General features: G+C 45.6%; 1 protein-coding gene and 1 long non-coding RNA gene across 4 annotated transcripts in view; both read left to right on the top strand.

Annotated features, from left to right (window-relative positions):
• The window catches only part of FAM219A (family with sequence similarity 219 member A), a 56864-nt gene that overhangs the window by 8813 nt on the left and 25580 nt on the right, over window positions 1-22471 (top strand). For all 3 annotated transcript variants that reach the window (XR_014025293.1, XM_081319328.1, XM_081319327.1), the window contains exon 2: window positions 21622-21721. Coding sequence is in view for 2 of the 3 variants with exons in the window: in XM_081319328.1 (XP_081175454.1) it covers window positions 21622-21721 (100 nt within the window). In the remaining variant the exon portion in view is untranslated. The remainder of the gene's footprint in view (window positions 1-21621; window positions 21722-22471) is intronic.
• On the top strand, window positions 4655-7268 carry LOC308663135. The gene is made up of 2 exons (XR_014025298.1): window positions 4655-4716; window positions 6696-7268. It is a non-coding gene; the product is annotated as an uncharacterized lncRNA (long non-coding RNA).

Raw genomic sequence — 22471 nt, 5'->3', positions numbered from 1 at the left:
GAATAGAATAGAATAGAGAGAAGGAATGGATTAGAATAGAATAGAATCAGAAGAGGGAATGGAGTGGAGTAAAGTAGAATAGAATAGAATAGAGAGAAGGAATGGAGTAGAATACAAACGAATTAGAATTAGAATAGAATAGAATAGAATAGAATCAGAAAGGAGGGAATGGAGTGGAGTAAAGTAGAATAGAACAGGATAGAGAGAAGGAATGGAATGGAATGGAATGGAATGGAATACAATACAATACAATAAACTTTATTCATTTTATTTATTACAACTCAGTTACAGTGATTCCAGGCATCTTACAGCAATAAGACCCACTATAGAAACTAATAATCCCCACCCCCTGGTAATAACAACCAAACCAACGGCTCCATATCCCCCTGGGGTCCCCAGGCCTCTGGCAAAATCCCATCCCTAGGGCCTTTCCAAGGAGCATCGAGATGGGGCCAGTCTTATATCCGCAGGAATGATGGTCCACAGGGAGGGAGCCACCACAGAGAAGGCCAGAAGGACCACTTGAGAAGAAGGGAGCCACAACCTCCCCTGTCTTCCCATTCTGGTGGGTCAAGTAGAGATGGCTTAAAAATGAGGGTCCTTCAAATAACTGGAAGGGAGCCCCCACGGAGAAGGCCCTTCTTCTTGGTGCTACCAGATGGACCTCCCCAAGAGAGGGGACCCGTAACATCTCCGGCCTCCCTGCTCTGGTGGGCCAGGTGGACATAACTGAGAAAATTCAGCTTTTCAAGTAACAGGGCGGGAGCCCCCACGGAGAAGGCCCTTCTTCTTGGTGCCACCAGAATGGATTTCCTTGAGAAAGAGAAGCTGTAGCATATCCTGTCTCCCTGCTCCAGTGAGTCGGGTTAATCAACTCTTTAAGTCACAGAGTTGGATGAGACCGTCAGCTGCATGTAGTCCAAGTCCCTGCTCAGGACAGGATTCATTAATTAACACATTTGAGATAAAAGATAAAAGGGACTCCAGGAAGTCCCTTCTCAGCAGGAATCTCCTTCCCTACAGTTTCAAGCTCTTACTTCAGTGGAGAAGGCCAGAGCCGCTTTTGTAGGGCAGTTATTTTGATACCTGCTCTCCTATTTCCCTCCATCTTCTCTTCTGCAGGCTAAACACTCCTCGTAGCTCGTGGGTTCCCGGGCTCCTCCTTGTTTGCATGGCTTCCTTTCCAGTCCTTTCTCCCTTCTTCCCCAAATGCATTCAGGAGCAGGAACAGAGCTGTCTCTGGAGATTCAGGAAGTTTAACGGCACCCGGTTTCTGCTCTCATGCTTCTCAGGAACTGTGCTATACAGGTAGTCCTCAACTTACAACAGTTCTTTTAGTGACTGTTCGAAGTTACAACGGCACTAAAAAAACTGACTTAGGACCATTTTTCACACTGACGACCGTTTGCAGCATCCCGATGGTCATGTGATCAAAATTCAGACACTTGGCAACTGACTTGTGATTCCTCGCCAGCCCGTGGATCCGGCAGCTGAGTCTGAGGAATCAGATGAGGAGGAGGAGGGGCCTGGAGGGACAGCAGAGTCAGAGGAAGGCTCTGAGGAGCTCCAAGACTTGCAGTCGGACGAGGAGCCTGGCCCCTCTACTCGCGCTCAGGCTGAGACACAGCTGTGCTGGGAGTCTGAGTTGGACAGTGATGAAGAACAGCTGGGACAAATCCAGGATGCATGAAAGCGCCGGCAAGAGAAGCGAGTAGGACAGAGGAATGCAATGGGGCGGCTCCAAAGGCAAAGGAGAAGGCATTAGGAAGCCACGCCTTGGCTGAATTATAAAAGGGAAGGTGTGGGAGGTGCTGGTTGCCAAAGGCAACCATGTTGAGGATGGAGTTTCTGAGGACTGTGTTTGTCTGCCTTGGACATTGACTCAGGTCTGTGAGAATAAAAGGGGTTGGTTTTTTTTCCCTTGCAGTTCCTGCCTGTTTCTTGGAAGAGGGGTTTCTCCTTGTGAGCAGAACAAGGACTCACGTAGGCTGGGACAGAACACATATTTATGACCCTTGCAGTGTCTCGGGGCGATGTGATCCCTTTTTGCGACTTTCTGACAAGCAAAGTCAATGGGGACGCTAGATTCACTTCAACAACTGTGTTACTAACTTAGCCACTGTACTGATTCACTTAACAACCATGGCAAGAAAAGTTGTAAAATGGGACAAAATTCACTCAACAAATGTCTCACTTAGCAACAGAAAGTTTTGAGCTCGATGTCTCTCTTAGCAACAGGAATTTTGTGGTTGTAAGCCGGAGACTCCCTGTATCTCCTTATGCCCTGCTTGTCTTCAGCAGTGCACCCATTCAAAACCCTTGGAGAAATAATCATAAACCTGCGACAGTTAGATGTGATTCATGCCAGGCTATATTTTCAGGTAATTGGAATGCTAAGAATAAATCTACTTTAAAAAAAAAAGATAGGAATTTAGTTAGGAAGGAGATTTGGGCAAGATGTGGCTTCAGGGATAAGATATATAAAGCAGAATCAATGCAATGAACTAATCAAGGCATTCCCAGTTGTCTCCCTTTTCATGTTGATTGAACATGAAGGAAGGAAGGAAGGAAGGAAGGAAGGAAGGAAGGAAGGAAGGAAGGAAGGAAGGAAGGAGGGAGGGAGGGAGGGAGGAAGGAAGGAAGGAAGGAAGGAAAAGAGTGAGAGAGAAAAATGGAAGAAAAAAGAAAAGGAAGGTAGAGAAAAAAGAATGAGAGAAGGAAAGAAGGAAAAGAGAAAGAGCGAGAAAGAAGGAAGGAAGAGAAAAAAGAAGGAAGGAAGAAAATATAATTAATTTACATCCCAGCCATCTTGCTGTTTAGGACTAGGTGACTAATTGTTACTGAGACAACTTATATTAGCTGATAAATGTGAAATTCCTACTCACAAGTAATGCTTAGCTCTTTTTTTATTCCTGACAGGGCCTTCAACTTTGTGTGTGTGTGTGTGTCTGTGTGTGTGTGTGTGTCTTTTCTGCTCTGGCCAATTGACATTAATCTGGACTAGGAAACGGCTGTTTTGAACGAATACATTGAATTAGTCGATGTGTGTTATGTGGACAGTGCTTCCCGTCGCTGCTTCCGGTTTGCTTTGTGAATTTTTTTTTAGTGCTTTGCTGACTAATATATTACACATTTATTGCAGAGAATGAAGGAGAGAGATCTGGTCCCCTCCCTTCCAGTTTGAATGTGACTTGTTTGACTTGGTCTCCACTCGTAGACTTTGGTCAAATTTACCAGTTAGTTCGCCAAGGTGGGTAGCCAATGGCTGTCTCTTTGGCAGCTGGGTGCGTACCCAACTGGTTCTCCACCACTGTTGAAATGGAATTGTTTTGCCACAGGACGGGAAAGAGATTTTGTGCTGAGAAATGTCTAGCAATTGAGCTGCCACCAATGTAGAAAGCCCTATTAAGGTTTCTACCGACGACGTTATGGCAAGCTCTTATCCTGTGTGGAAAGTGCAGAAATTCCTGCTTTACTATTCAAGCTGCTCTACTCTGGAGAAAGACGTGCTTTCGTGGTGACCCATTGTCCTTTGTCATTCAGCAGAACACTAGTTTCTCAGGTAAACCCTGCAGATTGAAAATGTTGCCTTTGCTTTCAAATTGTGGCCACCAGTGGTGAAAGAATTAGGACATAGAATCCTAGGGCTGGAAGGGACCACAAAGATCTTCTAGTCCAACCCTGCTCAAGGCAGAAGACCTTATACTATCCTGGTCAAAGGGTTGTCCAGTCTGTTTTTTTTAAACCTCCAGTGACGGAGCACCCACAACTTCTGGAGGCAGGTTGTTCCACTCATTAATTGTTCTCAATGTCAGGAAGTTTCTCCTTAGTTCCAGGTTGCTTCTCTCCTTGATTAGTTTCCATCCGTTGCGTCTTGTCCTGCCTTCTGGTGCTCTGTAGAATAGGTTGACTTCTTCTCTTTTGTGGCAGTCCTGGGATGGATGGATGGATGGATGGACGGATGGACGGACGGACGGATGGACAGACAGGTATGGTAGGTAGGAATATGGGTAGGTGGGTAGATAGGTAGAATAACAGAATAATAGAGTTCGAAGGGACCTTGGAGGTCTTCTAGTCCAACTCCCTGCACAAGCAGGAGATCCTCTACCATTTCAGACAAATGGTCATCCAGACTCTTTTTAAAAACCTCCAGTGCTGGAGCACCAACAACTTCCAGAGGCAAGCCGTTCCACCAGTTAAGTGTCCTCCCTGTCAGGAAATTGCTCCTTTGTTGTAGGTTGCATCTCTCCTTGATTAGTTTTCATCCATTGCTTCTTAGTCCTGCCTTCAGGTGCTTTGGAGAATAGGTCAGCCCTTTCTTCTCCGTGACAGCCCCTCAAAATACTGGAAGTAAAACTTGGTAAAAAGCTCTACAGCAATTCCACAAATCTGCAGAATTAGAGCTGACAGGTTTACCTTTGGCTGAAAGTGGTTCTTTTCATCTGCCTTTAAATATACGGTACATTTCCATTCTACACAACCCTAATCTTGTTTTTGTTTCTAAACCAGCTCTTCAAAACTATGTAGGAGACTTGATTAAGCAGCTTCCCGGCCTCAGCTGAACACTCAGAGATAAAGAAGCCGGCTGCTTTGATCTCAGGAAAAGAAAAGTTATTGTCTGCTAGGATTGATTTTGATCACTTGATATTAATTGCTCACCGGTGAGCAGTATTGCTTTGGGGCCACCACGAGAAAATAATGATAGAAGCGATAAAGGTAAGACGCCCGTTGGCTGATGAGATTTGTCAAGATTCTCCAACTCGCTCGAAGCTTCTAAGAAAGCAAATTGCTAATCCAACGCGGCAGGCAAAGTTTGAATTAGAAATAAAAAGGCATAGAGAATTTCTCAAGTCATTACCTTGCCTTGGAGCGTTGCATTCAGGGGCCTGGGAATTTGTAAAAATAATTACAGGTAGTTGTCTATGGAGATTCTCAGTTATCCAGGTCATAGTTATCCCAAAGGTGCTTTTTTTCCCCAGGAGGCAGCTAGACTTTGTTTTTCTTTGAAGACGTTTCGCTTCTCGTCCTAGAAGCTTCTTCAGCTCTGACTGGAATGGTGGGGAATGGAAGGATTTATACTCCTTGCAGACAGCTGGTCATTTGCATTCTTTTAGAGAGTCGTTGAGGCCACCTGGAGGTTTATCTGTGTCCTCAGGGTCACCTGAGTGGTGCAAATGGGTGGGGGGCTTCCTTGGCTGCAGGATGTTTCCTGCCATGGGTCCCTTCACTGTTAAAGACAGGAACAGGCTGTTGCAATGTTTTCTGGAAATCTGTTCATACTCGCATGACTTATATGCAAACTACAGGAACCCATTTGCGCCCGTCTTCAGCCGTGAAGGGACCCAGGGCAGAAAAACATCCTGCAGCCAAGAAGGCTCCAAACCCATTTGCACTACTCAAGTGACCCTGAGGACACAGACAAACCTACAGGTGTCCTCAGCGACTCTCCAAAAGAATGCAAATGACCAGCTGTCTGCAAGGAGTATAAATCCTTCCATTCCTCACCATCCGGTCAGAGCTGAAGAAGCTTCTTGGACGAGAAGCGAAACATCTTGAAAGAAAAACAAGAAAGTCCAATCTACAACACAGTCCTTTCAGCAGTTCCAAGGAGGTTCCACACCCATTTGTACTACTCAAGTGACCCTGATGACAAGATAAACCTCCAGGTGGCCCCAACAACTCTCTAAAAGGATGCAAATGACCAGCTGTCTGCAAGGAGTACAAATCCTTCCATTCCCCACCATCCAGTCAGAGCTGAAGAAGCTTCTTGGATGAGAAGCAAAATGTCTTCAAAGGAAAACTAGAAAGTTTAGTTGCCTCCTAAAAAAAGCATCTTTTGGGATTACAGGTAGTCCTTGACAAACAGCAGTTCATTTAGCGGCTGTTTCAAACTTACAATGGTGCTGAAAAAAGGCACTCGTGACCATTTTTCACACTTATGACCATTGCAGCATCCCCACGATCGAAATTTAGATTTTTGGCAACTGAGTCATATTTATGACAGCCACAGCGTCCTGGGGACACGTGATCCCCTTTCGCGACCTTCCGACAAGACGAGTCGATGGGGGAAGCCAGATTCCCTTAACAACCTAACTTAACATCTCGAGTGATTCACTTCATGGCAGCAAGAAAGGTCGTAAAATGGGGCAAAATTCGCTTCGCTGTCTTGCTTAGTAACAGAAACGTTGGGCTCAATTGAGGTCGTAAGTCGAGGACCACCTACATTCTCAGAATCTCATTCTCCCTGGTCTGCTTACATGATGAGCAATTTCAGAAGAGAACAAGACAAGGATCGACTCATCCTTATCCAAGTTCTAATAGTACAGACGGTGTTCGTTCTTCTGGAAGATGGCCAGCTCCATCTCGAAAGAGTCCATCGCGTTCCAGCTTCTCCTTTTTCATTCATCTGATAAGCTTTGGTCACTGACTGAGAAGTCCACGTTCCTTCCCGGATTATGTCACCGTGAGCCAACGATGCAGAAAGTTCTCACACAGAGAAGTCTGTCTTGGGGGAGAAAAATTCAGTGGCCTTAGGTGTCCAGCCTTTTTCCACCCTCTCCTTCTCGATGCTTTGAATGTTCCACAAATGTTTGGCAGCTGTCCATCAGAAGCCAAAAAAAATTCAGTGCTACTTCTGACATTTCTTTGGTATCTTGAAAACTTTCCCTTGCTGTGCCGTTGTGTCTGTTTTCCAGGTCTACTGTTCCTGTCCTGGAATCCAACGCAGGACCCAAAGCGAATAATTAGTGCTTGCCGCAGTGCTTCTTAAACAGCACATACTGATGGGACTCCCTCCAAAGAATATTAACAGGACATCAGAGTTGGAAAACCCTGTACCTGTTGTGATTCAGGGTCAGCCTGTGGGTTTGGCAGTTGGGTCGGATGACTCGGATGACTCAGATGAGGGGGAGGAGGGGGGTGTTGAAGAACTTGCTGATGATGGCTTGGAGGCTCCGCAGAGCCCCCAGCCAGGCCCCTCCTACTTGGTGGAGACCCAGCTGTGTGAGCCTGACAGTGTGGATGAAGATGACCCACAGCTGGCCCTGTTCAAGGACGCCCAACGCAGGAGGCAGTCAAGTAGGAGCAAGCAGAGAAAGGCTGTGGGACTTCTCGGAAGGAGGCAAAGAGAGGCCACGCCCTGAACTCTTTATAAAGGGAATGTTTGGGGGAGGGCTGGTTTGCTGAAAGCAACCGCTCCGATAGAGTTTCAAAGCTCCGGTATCTTGTTTCATGTTTTGTTTGTTTTTGTAATAAATTTGGCAGACGTATTCCAGCCTCTTGCCGTCTGTAAAGGGGTTGCCTTTTCTGCAAGGCCGGTAGCAGGCTGGTACAGAACAGTACCATTTCAGACAAATGACTGTCCAGTCTCTTCTTGAAAGCCTCCAGGGTTGGAGCAGCCACAACTTCTGGAGGCAAGCTGTTCCACTGGTTAATTGTTCTCACTGTTAGGAAGTTTCTCTTTAGTTCTAGGTTGCTTCTCTCCTTGACTAGTTTCCATCTGTTACTTCTTGTCCTGAATTCGGGTACTTTGGAGAACAGGTTGACCCGCTCTTCTTTGGAGCAGCTGCTCAAATATTGGAAGACTGCTATCATGTCACCCCTAGTCCTTCTTTTCATTAAGGTAAAGGTTCCCCCACACATGCGTGCTAGTCGTTTCCGACTCTAGGGGCTGGTGCTCATCTCCGTTTCAAAGCCGAAGAGCCAGTGCTTGTCCGAGGACGTCTCCGTGGTCCTGTGGCCGGCATGACTAGATGCCAAAGGCGCACAGAACACTGTTACCTTCCCACCGCAGTGGTCCCTATTTTTCTATTTGCATTTTTACTTGCTTTCGAACTGCTAGGTTGGCAGAAGCTGGGACGAGTGACAGGCGCTCACTCTGTTACACGGCACTCGGGATTCGACCCACCAAACTGCCGACCTTCTGATTGACAAGCTCAGCGTCCTAACCCACTGAGCCACTGCATCATTAAGCTAGATATACCCAATTCGTGCAACCTTTCCTCATATGTTTGAGCCTCCAGTCCCCTAATCACCTTTGTTGCTCTTCTCTGCACTCTTTCCAGAGTCTCAATATCGTTTTTATAGCATGGCGACCAAAGCTGAATACAATATTCCAAGTGCGATCTCACCAAGGCCTTATAAAGTGGTATTACCACTTCCAATACCATATGTTAAGAATAACCCCACCCAACAAAGGGATATACTCCTATTTATACATCTCAGAAAGACAGGAGAGACTAATGCATAAGCCCCAGATCATGCAAGCATAGCTCTTCATAGGTAAAGGATCTCACCTTACTGTAGTTAATGGAGCTCAGGTTACTTCCTGCACCTGTTTTCATTCAGAAACCAAAAGGAAGGAATAAAACAATAAAATGAGGAGTAAAACATCACCCATAAATCAAGAGAAGGGGGCAGCGTGGGAATGGCAGATGCCAAAAGGAAAATAAACATTTCCCATTACAAATCTATTATTGTTCTAATATGATAACAAACTGTGGCCGCCTATGTCTATATATCAGCTTGATTTAATCAGTTCCACTCACCTAAGGGCTGATTTTTTCCCCTACACTTTTTTAGTTTCCAGTTAAAACATTTCTTTGTGTATGTGAGAATTTCCAGCCAGGAAAAGATGAAATAAAGGCCTTTATGAAGTTGTAATTAACCTTTTCTTTCCCCTACCCTTCTTTCTCTTCTTACCTGGACCTATGGTGAATATTTAACAAATACCTGTAGAAGAGAATATTTATATATCAGGGTTAAACTGTGGGGCCCTTGGTGCTTTCTGAGCCTGGTGATTCTCTTGCAGACATTTCCTTACCCAGGTAGGTAACATCATCAGTGCTTCAGTGCTAGAAGGAAGTGGGGTTTGAGAGAGGGAGGAGGAGGAGGAGGAGGAGAAGAAAAGAAGAAGAAGAAGAAGAAGGAAGAAGAAGAAGAAGAAGAAGAAGAAGAAGAAGAAGAAGAAGAAGAAGAAGAAGAAGAAGAAGAAGAAGAAGAAGAAGAAGAAGACGTCCTTGGTGCTCTCTGAGCTGGGTTATTTTCTTTCTCACTACCCAGCTAGGTATCATCATCAGTGCTAGAAAGGAGTGGGATTTGCTCTCTACTTCTATACAGGTGGCTTGCCTTGTCAATGTGGGTGGGAGTGTTGTTTTCTTCTTGGTAGTTCCTTAATTAAGCTATTGTTTAGCTTGTTTGCCTGATACCATAGTTCCTTGATTGGGGTATTCTTTACTTCTTAATTGTGGGTGTGATGTCAGTCTTGGTGCTAATCTCTGCTTATCTGGGTGTTGATTGCCGATGAGATCTTTTGGCCCTTTTCGGCTTTTTCGTTGCTTTTAAATGGTGCGGAAATGTTGTCTATCTCTATGTGCCTGTTGATGGTTGATTTGTCTTGAGTGCCAGGCTTCCAGGAGTTCTGAAGGGTTTGGGGGGCTTGACTTGATCTAGGATGCTCCTCATTTCTCAATTAAAATTATGATTGAGTCTGTCCACATGTTGTAAAATTAAGAGATTTCATCCTGTCTTTCGACTGCTATTTGGTGTTCATGGATGTCCTCTGCTAGTCTTCTGCCCATTTTGTCCTAAGTAGTGGCTGTTATGGTCCTTAACGCCATATATTGTAGATGGCTCCTATTTTTGCTTCTGGGGCTGCTAGGTCTTTTGGTTTACTTAGCTAGTTTTGGAGGGCTTGAGCTGGTTTTAGTCTGTGGGTGGTTTCTGAGACATTTTGGTGCATGGCAGTGTTATCCTTTCCACAGTCTGTGTGGGTGTGCGTTGCAGTGGGTTAAATGTACTGCGACTTTGATTAATTATTTCCAAACCAATGGTGAAGCTTGTTTTAAAATAGTCATTCGGATTGGTACAACTTAAATGATATAATCCTTGACTTAACAACCATTCATTTTATGACCGTTTAACATTGAAACAGCCCTGGGGAAAGCGACTTAACAGCCAGTACTCACACTTACCCAGGGGGAGGTCTTTCTCTGTGGGCGCCCCGGAGCTATGGAACCAGTTACCGGTTAAGCTCCGGACGGCGCCCGATCTTCGCTCCTTTCGCCGCGATCTGAAAACATACCTGTTCGAACAAGCCGGCCTGGCCTGAGGGGGGATTGGTGGGGTTTTTACTATCATTTTATTGGGGTTTTATTAATGTATTTATTGTTTTTTATGGGCATGTATTTAATTACTTTTTAATTTTTTTAGCTTTGTGTTTTATTCTTGCCCTGTACACCGCCCTGAGTCCTTCGGGAGAAGGGCGGTATAGAAATATTAATAAATTAAATTAAATTAAATTAAATTACAACCGTTGCAGCATCCCCAGTGGCACGTGATTTGTTTAACAGCTGCAGCAAGAAAGGTCAACAAATCAGAAACAACTGACTTAACAGCCACTTTGCTCAGCAGTGGAAATTCTGATCCCAATCATGGTCGTAAATCGAGGACCAAGTTATTCCCACTGCAGTAGGTCGGAATAAATCATTTTTTTCCCCTCAGGGGTAGGCAACCTCGGCTCTTTTAAGACTCGTGGACTTCAACTCCCAGAATTCCTGAGCCAGCCATGCTGAGGGAAAAGGGAGAGGTTTCCAAGCTGAGCCATGCTGGCTCAGGAATTCTGGGAGTTGAAGTCCAGGAGTCATAGAAGAGCCGAGGTTCCCTACCCCTGCTGTAAGTCACTTTTTTCAGTTCGATTGTAACTTTGGTCACTAAATGAATTGTAAGTCGAGGACCACCTGTAAACCTTTTTAAAGCTCCGAATGGCCAGAGAACATTTGAAACTGGCTCAAACAGACAGGCAGCTCCCTTATTCCCTGGAGTATAAGGAGGGGAAGCACAGCACAAACAGACTTCCAAAATTCCATTATTACAGGTAGCCCTTGACTTACGACCGCCATGGAGCCTAGCATTTATGTTGTTACGCGAAACATTGGTTCAATGAATTTTGCCCTGTTTTACGACCTTTCTTGCTACAATTGTTAAGCGAATCACTGCACTTGATACGTTCGTAACCCCGTCTCTTAAGTGAATCCTGGTGTCCCTATTGACTTCGCTGATCAGAAGGTCACAAAGGTTGATCACATGACCTTGGGACACAGCGACGGTCATAAATAGGAGCCAGTTGCCAAGCACCTGAATTTTGATCATGTGATTATGGGGATGCTGCAAAGGTGAAAAACGGTCCCAGGTCGCTTTTTGTTCTGTACCAGCCTGCTACCGGCCCTGCAGAAAAGGCAGGGACAACCCCTTTTACAAGAAGGCAAGAGGCTGGAATTACGCCTGCCAAATTTATTACCACAAAAACAAACGGAACAAGACAAACCAAGAAACAGGAGCTTTAAGAAACATGAACCATCCAAGCGGTTGCCTTCAGCAAACCAGCCCTCCCACACATTCCCCTTATATAGAGTTCAGGGCGTGGCTTCTCTGTGCCTCCTTCCGAGGAGCCCCATTGCCTTCCTCTGTTTACTCCTAATTGACTGCCTCCTGCGTCGGGCGTCCTTGAACAGGGCCAGCTGTGGGTCATCTTCATCCACACTGTCAGGCTCACACAGCTGGGTCTCCGTGGTGACCAGGTGGGAGGGGCCTGGCTGAGGGCTCTCATCAGCAAGCTCTCCAACCCCCTCAGCAAGCTCTTCAACACCCCCCTCCTCCGAGTCGTCCGACCCAACTGCCGAACCCACAGGCTGACCCTGAATCACAACACTTTTTTTCAGTGCTGTTGTAACCTTGAACGGTCACTAAATGAACTGTTGTAAGTCGAGGACTACCTATATAGCCAGACTCAATCAAAGAAGTTTTAGCGTTCCAGTGGTATTGATTTTCTGATCTACAATTCCTATCCGGGCTGACCATACCTGCTTTGAGGTTAAAAAAAATATATAGCATGAATTAAAATTAATTAATACCAGAATACTAGTAATCTCTTATAAACCTAGTTTGAGCTAGGTGTACAGTATTTGAAAGAATAAGCCATAATTTAATAGTCAGAATGGTTCCTCTGTCTCAGGGCGCAAAGATCGTAACTGTATGAAATCTATAAAATGTCCTTCACTGGAACTCAGGATAGGAATCTTATCTGAAGAAGCTTTGACGTCAACCTATAACAGAAAACTAAGGACCCAATACAAATTTCATAACAAACTGGAAAATCATAAGGTCTAGGGGGCCTTCCTGACTACAATTGATTTAATCGCAATCAGAATTTCTTGTACAAAGAGACAAGGTTAATAATCTCATTTTCTCCCCAGGCAGTAGCTACAGACTCTCATATCTACCTCTTCAGGTCTTGAAGAGAGATTGGAACTATATTATTTGGAATACAGTAAGCATACAGTAAGGGATGTGGTGGCTCAGTAGGTTAGGACGCTGAGCTTGTCGATCAGAAAGTCGGCAGTTTGGCGGGTCGAATCCCGAGTACCGCATAACAGAGTGAGCACCTGTTACTCGTCCCAGCTTCTGCCAACCTAGCAGTTCGAAAGCACGTAAAAATGCAAGTAGAAAAATAGGGACCACTCCGGTGGGAAGGTAACAGCGTTCCGTGCGCCTTTGGCGCCTAGTCATGCCGGCCACATGACCACGGAGACGTCCTCGGACAAGCGCTGGCTCTTCGGCTTTGAAACGGAGATGAGCACCGGCCCCTAGAGTCGGAAACGACTAGCACGCATGTGCGGGGGAACCTTTACCTTTACCTTTTTAAGCATACAGTAATAGGCAACAGGGAGAAAGCGGAGCTGCTTAACTCCTACTTTGCATCACACAACCTGCCAAAAACAAACCCACTGCAAAAGACAAATTAGAAACAAAAATTAAAATAAGCACGAGAATGGTAAGAGATCACCTATCTGACCTTGACGAATATAAATCACCGGGACCCGACAGATTACATCCCAGAGTTCTGAAGGAGCTGGCAGATGTTATCCCAGAACCATTGCACCCTATCTTTCAAAAATCCTGGAGCACCTGAGGATTGGAAAAAGGCTGATGTGGTTCCCATCTTCAAGAAAGGGGGGGGGGAACGGTCCCAGGAAACTACAGACCAATCAATTTAATATCAATACCTGGGAGGATCCTAGAACAACTCGAAGGAAACCAAGTTATAACCAGTAGCCAGCACAGGTTTGTTAGAAACAGTTCATGCCAAACCAAACTTATTTCATTCTTCGACAAAGTGACTAAACTAATAGACCAGCAAAATACTATGGACGTAGTATACTTAGATTTCAGTAAAGCATTTGATAAAGTAGACCACAACCTACTCCTTGGTAAGCTAGAAAAAAGGTGAAATAGACAACATCACCACCAGATGGATCTGCTTGCAAACCGTACTCCACGAGTAATAATAATAATAATAATAATTTTAGTTGTATACCGCCCTTCTCCCGAAGGACTCAGGGCGGTGAACAGGGCAATATACTAAAATGCAAAGGTACAAAAATTAAAAAAAAAATTAAACATAGTGCCCAATATAAAACAACAATAAATACAATACATTAAAAGCAATAATAAAACCCAAACCCATCAGGCCAGGCCGGCTTGTTCGAACAAGTAGGTCTTTAGGTCGCACCGGAAGGAGCAAAGGTCGGGCGCCATCCGGAGCTCAACCGGCAAGCGGTTCCACAAGTCCGGCGCACCCACAGAGAAGGCCCTCCCCCTGGGGGCCTCCAGACGGCATTCTCTGACCGGTGGCACCCTGAGGAGGCCCTCTCTGTGGGAGCGCACTGGGCGGAGGGAAGGTGATGCCGGCCGCAGGTGCTCCCTGAGGTATTCCGGACCCATGCCATGTAGGGCCTTAAAGGTCATCACCAGCACCTTGAATCTCACCTGGAAGACAACTGGAAGCCAATGCTCACGGAGTAAAGGTGTAACATGGGAGTATCGGGAGACTCCCAACACAACTCTCGCGGCTGCATTCTGCATCAGTTGGAGCCTCCGGGTGGTCCTCAAGGGCAGCCCCATGTAGAGAGCGTTGCAGTAGTCTAATCGAGAGGTCACGAGCGCATGAGTGACCATACGCAAGGCATCCCGGTCTAGATAGGGCCGCAACTGGCGCACCAGGCGAACCTGGGCAAAGGCCTCCCTAGTCACGGATAGTAAATGATCTTCAAAAGAAAGCTGTGAATCTAGGAGGACTCCCAAGTTGCGAGCCCTATCTACGGGGGGTAATAACTCACCCCCCATAGAAAGAGATGGAATATTCTGAATTTCCCGAGATGCCGGTACGCACAGCCACTCAGTCTTGTCAGGGTTGAGCCGAAGCCTGTTCCTCCCCATCCAGTAGTCCTCAATGGCACTACATCCACATGGAGAGAAGTAAGCGGGGTACCACAAGGATCCGTCTTAGGCCCAGTACTCTTCAATATCTTCATCAATGACTTAGATGAGGGAATTGAAGGGAACTCATCAAATCTGCAGATGACACCAAATTGACAGGAGTAGCCAACACCCCAGAAGACAAACTCAGGATCCAAAAAGACCTTGACAAACCTGAACAAGGGGCCCTGTCCAACAAAATGAGTTTCAGTGTGGAGAAAAGCAAAGTTTTACATTTAGGCAGGAAAAAACAAAGGTACAAGGACAGATTGGGTGAGATCTGGCTCCAAAACAGTAACTGTGAGAGGGACCTTGGAGTCCTAGTGAACGATCACTTAAACCACGAACCAGCAATGTGCACCAGCAGGCAAAAAAGCTGCTGCTGTTTATACAATCCTGGGTTGTATAAAAACAGAGGCATAGAATCAAGATCACGCTAAGTATTAGCATCACTTTATAAAACCCTAGTAAGACCACACCTGGAATACTGCAGCCAATTTTGGTCCCCATATCACAAAAAAGATGTTGAGAGTTTGGAAAAAATTCAGAGAAGAGCAGCTAAGATGATCCAAGGCCTGGAGATTAAAACATACGAAGAACGGCTGCAGGACTTGGGTTGGGCTAGTCTAAAGAAAAGAAGAAATAGGGGAGACATGATAGCAGTATTCCAGTATTTGAGGGGCTGCCACAAAGAAGAAGGGGGTGTGTGTCACGTTGTTCACCAAAGCACCAGAGGACAGGACAAGAAACAACGGTTGGAAACTGATCAAAGAGAGGAGCAACCTGGAATTAAGGAGAACCTTCCTGACAGTGGGGACAATTAACCAGTGGAACAGCTTGCCACCAGAGATCGTGAAGGCTCCAACACTGACAGTCACTTGTCTCAGATGGTATTGGTTCTCCTGCTTGAGCAGGAGGCTGGACTAGAAGACCTCCAAGGTCCCTTCCAGCTCTATTCTGTTTAAGTCAAGGTGCTTTTCCAGGAGGCAACTGGACTTTCTTGTTTTCCTTTGAAGACGTTTGGCTTCTCATCCCAGAAGCTTCTTCAGCTCTGCCCGGATGGTGGGGAATGGAAGGATTGATACTCCTTGCAGACAGCTGGTCATTTGCCTTCTTTTAGAGCAAAGGCTCCCTTAATTGAGAGGAAACGGCCCTTGCCAGCTGCCGAAGCCGGGAAGCAGATTTTTGTACAAAAACGCCGCACCGAGGCTGCAAGTGAGAGCCGCGGAGAACAATTTCTTTTCTTTTTTTCTCTTCTTTTTTTCCGTTAAAAGCAATACCTCGAGTAAATATAAGAGACTTTGAAGGAGGAAAAAGTCATCACGACTCATCGGTGATTCTCGCTGTGTTAGAATTCGGTGTCTCTGGGCAGCTTTTGCACCTGGATAATGTAAAAATAGCCCTCTACGTGAACCGATAAAGAGATGGTGGATCCAATCGTTACACAGAATGGATGTCAGGCGCCCAGCCTCCTTAGCCCAGAGCCCAAGAGAAGAGCCAGCTTTTCACGGTCCTCCAGAACGCCATCGCTGTGGGGTCCTTGGTGCTCTCTGAGCTTGGGTGTTTTCCTGCATAAGTTTTAGGACCCAAGTAGGTAACATCTTCAGGGGGAGGAGGAGGAGGAGGAGGAGGAGGAGGAGGAGAAGAAGGAGGAGGAGGAGATGACTGTGGAGTGCTTGGTGCTTTCTGCGTGTGGCTGTTTTCTTGCAGGCAATTCATGACCCAACTAGGTAAATCTTCAGAGCTAGATGGGAGAGGAGGACAGGAGAGGTGGAGTGGAGTGGGGTCCCGGGTTCTGTCTGAGCTTGGTGGTTTTCTTGATGACATTTCATTACCCAACGAGCACTGATGACATTACCTAGTTGGGTCATGAAATATCTGCAATAAGTCAACCAAGCTCAGAGAGCAGCAAGGACCCCACAGACCTCTTCCTCCTCCTCCTCCATACTGCACACCTCTCTCCCTCCTAGCACTGATGATGTTATCTAGTTGGCCATGAAACGTCTGCAAGTAAACCACCAAGCTCAGAGACCACCAAGGACCCCACAGACCACCTCCTCATCCTCATCCTCCTCTCTCCTTCCTAGCACTGATGACATTACCTAGTTGGATGATGAAACATCTGCAAGTAAACAACCCAGCTCAGAGAGTACCAAGGATCTCACAATACAACCCTGAGCTACTAGTATTCTCTTCTACCAGTACCACACATGGGTGTGAAACACTTCATAAAGTATTTAAACGGGAGAACATCTGCATGTAAGCAAACCTCTCCCAAGAAGCAACTTATTTTTCTTTTTCTTTTGCACAAATGCCTACCACAGCACGTCTTATTTATTTATTTATTTTGGGGACTTATATGCCGCCCTATCTCCCGAAGGACTCAGGGCGGCTAACAACAATAAAATACAGCGATACAAAAGTTAAAAAGAATTAAATTAACAGCCCCAATAAATTAAAATTAATTAAAGATTAAAAAACATTTTAAAAATCCCTGTCGTCAGTCCAGAGACAGTCCACTGTCTTGCCCGTCAGTGTGAGATACAAGCCACCCAGTAACAGCGAGCTGGATAGAAAACAGCCGAAGAAATTGGGCAGAAAATGATAGAGCTAATGATCGTGGTTGCACACCTCAAATTAAACAAATATCAGCACACCATAGAAAGCCTCAGAGAGGAATTAAGACAGATCGCCCCAAGCCTTGATGATCTTAACTAGTTGGCCAACACAATGTCTGCAAGAAAACATTAGCACCACTACAAACTGGTAGTCCTTGACTTGCAGTGACCATCTGAAGTTATAATGGCACTAAAAAAAAGGGGGGACTTATGACCATTTTTCACACTTACAACCATTGCAGCATCCCCGTGGTCATGTGATCAACATTCAGACATGGGCAACCGACTCCTATTTATGATGGTTGCCGTGTCCTGGGGCCTTGAGATCACTTGTTGTGACCATCTGACAGACAAAGTCAATGGGGAAGCCAGATTTCGCTTCACGACCGCGTTGCTACCTTAACAACTTCAGCGATTCACTTAACAGCTGTGGCAAGCAAAGTCGTAAAATGGGGCAAAACTCACTTTCTCACCTAGCCACATACATTTGGGGGCTCAACTGTGGTCCTAGGTGTCACTGCGTGTTTTTTAGTTTTGTCAGCTTCGCTCATTTCTATCTGTACATTTTCCCCTGCTCTCTGCACCTGTGTTACTATCTTATCATGAGGTCTTCAAACTCGGCCCTTTTATGACTCATGGACTTCAACTCCCAGAATTCCTCAGCCAGGCACACTGGCTGAGGAATTCTGGGAATTGAAGTCCATGAGTCATAAAAGGGCCGAGTTTGAAGACCCCTGTTTTAGACTGTTTTGTGCGCATGCCTTAATGTAGCTGCTCAAGCGCCACCCCCAGGACCAGTACCTGTAGCAGCTTCAATGCAACTGCCGCAAGCCCTGGCACAGGCATCACTGGTGCCCCCTGCTGGTTATGTCTGGATGACACAGCCTGCACAACCAGCACCTCCTGCAGGCCAAGTCCAATTTGCACAACCTGCACAGCCAGTACCCCAATTGCATGTTCCTCAACAGGCACCCTCTATTGTACCACTGGCTGGTGATTCAAAATTGAAGCGGTCAGGACAGACCCTTGAAATACTTGGCTGTTGTGACCTTTCGCCCGTCAGCATGGGGGCCACAATATTTTGTGCCAAATCCCGAGTAGTCTCCAAAGGTAAGCCCCATGTAAAAGGCATGGCAGTAGTCTAGCCTAGCAGGAATGAGGTTCCCATTACCAGGGCCTCCAAATAGCTGCCCCCTTCCTGCCAATCAAAGCTGAGCAAAGGATCCCAACTGAGAGTTAATAAATATTTAAGAACAATTAAGTAAAAAAAAATGTTTTAGCGCTGGCCAGAGAAGTCCTTAAACGTTCAGAGCATTAAAGAAAACTGTATTTTGCACGTGCTGTTCTCCATTTCTTAACCTGAAACTGCGCATGCAGTTGGTTCTCAGTGAGGTAGGGTTGTTGTTGTTTTTTGTTTTTTTAAATAATACAGTTCGTTCTGCTTACAGTAAAGCAATTGATTTTTATTTCCAGCTTCTGTTTTTCAGGGATGCCAAAAAAGCTAAGATGCATTGCTCAGCTCTCTCCTCAGCAGGGAAATGTTTGCAAAGTTGCTTCAGATGAATTAAGGCCACAGTTCAAGTTAGCCACAGGATCCTTCGTTTTCAAAGAATTTGATATATTTCTATTTTTAAAAATGTGATTTTTGCTCTCCTTTAGAATTCCAGGAAGCGCTGAATATAATCTACAGGGTAGTCCTCGACTTACTACCGCGGTGGAGCCCAAAATTTCTTTCTTTTTTTTTGTATGGATTTTATTAGTTTTTATAGAGTTAGGAATAAGGTGGGGTTAGGGTTGGGGTTGGGGTTGGAGTTTTTCCAAATAACATTCTCAATATTTAAAAAACAATTTCATATTAGGTAAAGGTAAAGGTTCCCCCGCACATGCGTGCTAGTCGTTTCCAACTCTAGGGGCCGGTGCTCATCTCCATTTCAAAGCCGAAGAGCCAGCGCTTGTCCGAGGACGTCTCTGTGGTCATGTAGCCGGCATGAACAGACGCCAAAGGCGCATGGAACGCTGTTACCTTCCCACTGTAGTGGTCCCTATTTTTCTACTTGCATTTTTATGTGCTTTCAAACTGCTAGGTTGGCAGAAGCTGGGACGAGTAACAGGCGCTCACTGTTACGCGGCACTTGGGATTCAACCCGCCAATATTTAAATATCTCAATATTTAGCAAACAGTATAATGTCCGGGTTCATGTGGTTAACAAACAATAATAGACCAAATTTTCCTCATCCACGCAAATAGCAGGTAGTCCGCAACTTGCCACAGTTTGTTTAGTGACCGCTCAAAGTTACAACGGCACTAAAAAAAAGGTGACTTTTGACCGTTTTTCACATTTAAGCACGATTGGTTAAATGGGTCACGGGATCAAAATTTGGACGCTTGGCGACTGCACGTACTTCGGACAGTTGCAGTGTCCTGGGGTCACATGATCCCCTTTTGTGATCTTCCCTTTTTTATATATATAAATTTTATTGCTTTTTATAGGGTTAGGGATAAAATGCAGTCAGGATTGGGATTGCGGTTTGGGTTAGGGTTAGGGTTTGCCCAGATAACATTTTCAATATTTAAAGGTAAAGGTAAAGGTAAAGGTTCCCCCGCACATGCGTGCTAGTCGTTTCCGACTCTAGGGGCCGGTGCTCATCTCCGTTTCAAAGCCAAAGAGCCAGCGCTTGTCCGAGGACGTCTCCGTGGTCATGTAGCCGGCATGACTAGACGCCTAAAGGCGCACGGAACGCTGTTACCTTCCCACCGTAGTGGTTCCTATTTTTCTACTTGCATTTTTACGTGCTTTCGAACTGCTAGGTTGGCAGAAGCTGGGACGAGTAACAGGCGCTCACTCTGCTACGCGGCACTCGGGATTCGACCCACCAAACTGCCAACCTTCTGAACGACAAGCCCAGGGTCCCAACCCACTGAGCCACCGCGTCCCCCTTTTCAATATTTAGCAAACAGCATATTGTCTGGGTACATGCATTTAACAGTAATAGGTACAGTTAATTATCATAAACAGTGTTGATTAATCACTCAGTAGCCTTCTTCTTAGTAATATTCAAGATTACATATCACATGCCTTTCCCTCTGACTCGTTTTTCTAGCCAATGGTAAAAAATTTCCCATGTTCTAAAGTACACTGAGTCTTCTTTCTGTTTAATCTCTAAAGTCAATCTATCCATTTCTGCGCACTCTAGAATTTTCTTAATTAGTACTTCTTCAGTTGGTAACTTTTCGTTTTCCCAATGTTGGGCAGATACGATTCTTGCTGCTGTTAATACATGTAGTATTAAGTATATGCAATCTTTCTCGTACTTGGCTCCTATTATCCCTAACAAAATTTGGATGCTTGGCAACTGGCACCTACTTACGACGGTTGCAGTGTCCTGGGGTCACGTGATCCCCTTTTGTGATCTTCTGACCCGGTGACCTAACTTAACAACTGTAGTGATTCCCTTGGCCACTGTGGCAATGGGGCAAAACTCACTTAACAACTGCCTTGCTTAGCAGTGGAAAACCTGGGCTCAGGTGTGGTCGTAAGTGGAGTACTACCTGTACAGGTAAAAAGTGCTTTTTAAAAAATCTTGCACAGACATACTGACAGGACTGCCTTTTCCATCCAACGTTGATCGACTTCACTTGTGTGTCACCAGAATTCCTGCTTGAGCAGGGGGCTGGACTAGAAGACCTCCAAGGTCCCTTCCGACTCTCTTATTCAGAGTACCTCTTGCTTCCTTCCCCGTTCCCATAAAATCATACAGGTGGGGACATGGGAGACCCTGGTTTTGTTTTATGGCATCTGACTCTGGAATAGCACTCCCCACAAATATTGATCCAACTCTCCTGTTGTCGGTTGTGTGTATGTCGCTAGTAATGGAGCACTTGAGGTGTGAAGTTTTGCCATGGAATTTTATTGGTTTTGTAATTGTATTGATTTTTATCTACGGTGGATGTTTTATGCTGTGTTACAGATGGCTTGCTGGACTGCCAGGGGCTCTTCCCAGTTGAAGTGGGCATAAATCTAAATAATAACAAAGGAGAGCCAGTTTGGTTTAGCGGTAAAGGCATCAGGCTAGAAAGCAGGAGGTCGCGAGTTCCAGTCCCACCTTAAGCAGGAAAAGCAGCTGGGTAACTTTGGAGCAATCACCAGGAGACAGTGTGCTCTAGCCCCGCCTTAGCCATGAAAGCCATTGGTGTGGCCTTGGGCCAATCACTAGGAGACTGAAAGTTCTAGTCCCGCCTTAGGCATGAAAACCAGGTGGGTGATTTGGGTCAATCACCAGGAGACTGTGAGTTATAGTGCCCCCTTAGGCATGATAGGCAGCTGGGTGACTTTGGGACAAATCACCAGGAGATTGAGAATTCTAGTCCCACCTTCAGCATGAAAGCTGACTGGGTGACTCTGGGCCAATCGCCGGGAGATGGTGAGTTCTAGCCCTACCTTAGTCATGAAAGTCAACTGGGTGACTTTAGGCCAGCCCCTCTCTCTCAGCCCAACCCACCTCATAAGGGTGTTGTTATGGGAAAAATAGGAGGAAGACATGTTGGATATGTTCACCACCTTGAGTTATTTGTATAAATAATAAGCAGGATATACATACCTACATAAATAATCTAATGAAATATTTAAAAAACAATGGCAATCCTGATGGCTTTTGTGGTTTTTGTTTCCCCCCCCCTACCTTTTAACAGGATCCAGCAGCAGCCTCCCTCTCGGACAGAGACTGTGATACGAGGGAGGCTGAGACCGTAGCCATGAACTACAAACCATCTCCTCTACAAGTCAAACTAGGTAAGTCCTGGCCGATGAACTACTAGAGCAGGGGTCTTCAGACTTGGCCTTTTTATGACTTGTGGACTTCAACTCCCAGAATTCCTCAGTCGGCCATTTTGATGAAACTGCGGGCTTGGATGCACACCAGGGGTCTTCAGACTTGGCCCTTTTATGACTGGTGGACTTCAACTCCCAGAATTCCTCAGCCAGGCAATTCTGGGAGTTGAAGTCTACCAGTCATAAAAGGGCCAAGTTTGAAGAGCCCTGGACTAGAGGTTTGCAATGTCTCCCTTTAGCCGTTGGCATACGTATTGTCCTATATTCATAGATACATATATCCATCATGCTACTGGTAGTCCTTGACGTATGACCGTAATGGAGCCTGCACACATTATGGTCGTAAATCATGACACTGGTACAGCAGGTCGCCCACAAGACCGATACAGTTTTATGACTTTTTTTTTTTGCCACGGACAGAAACTTCACTGTTGCTAGGTGAACCAGTTGTTTGCCATGGGCCGGTTTTACCAAAAACTGTAAGCGTATGTTATTTTTCATCAAAAATGGCGCACAACATGGTCACGTGATTGGTTGCTGCCTGCCCGAAATGTGGTCACAGGACCGTGGTGACCGCTGGTCATCGGATCTTCAGAACCAGGTCGTAGGTACCCCTGGGGAGGTCCATTGTAACTTTGAACCGTCACTAAACAAATTGAGGATTACCTGTATTTCTTTTCTGGGGAAGTGGGGTTGTGCCAAATGGAGAAA

This window comes from Vipera berus (genome assembly GCF_964194415.1).
Source record: "Vipera berus genome assembly, chromosome: 2".
Taxonomy (NCBI): domain Eukaryota; kingdom Metazoa; phylum Chordata; class Lepidosauria; order Squamata; family Viperidae; genus Vipera; species Vipera berus.
This window is presented reverse-complemented; position numbering and strand designations above follow the sequence as displayed.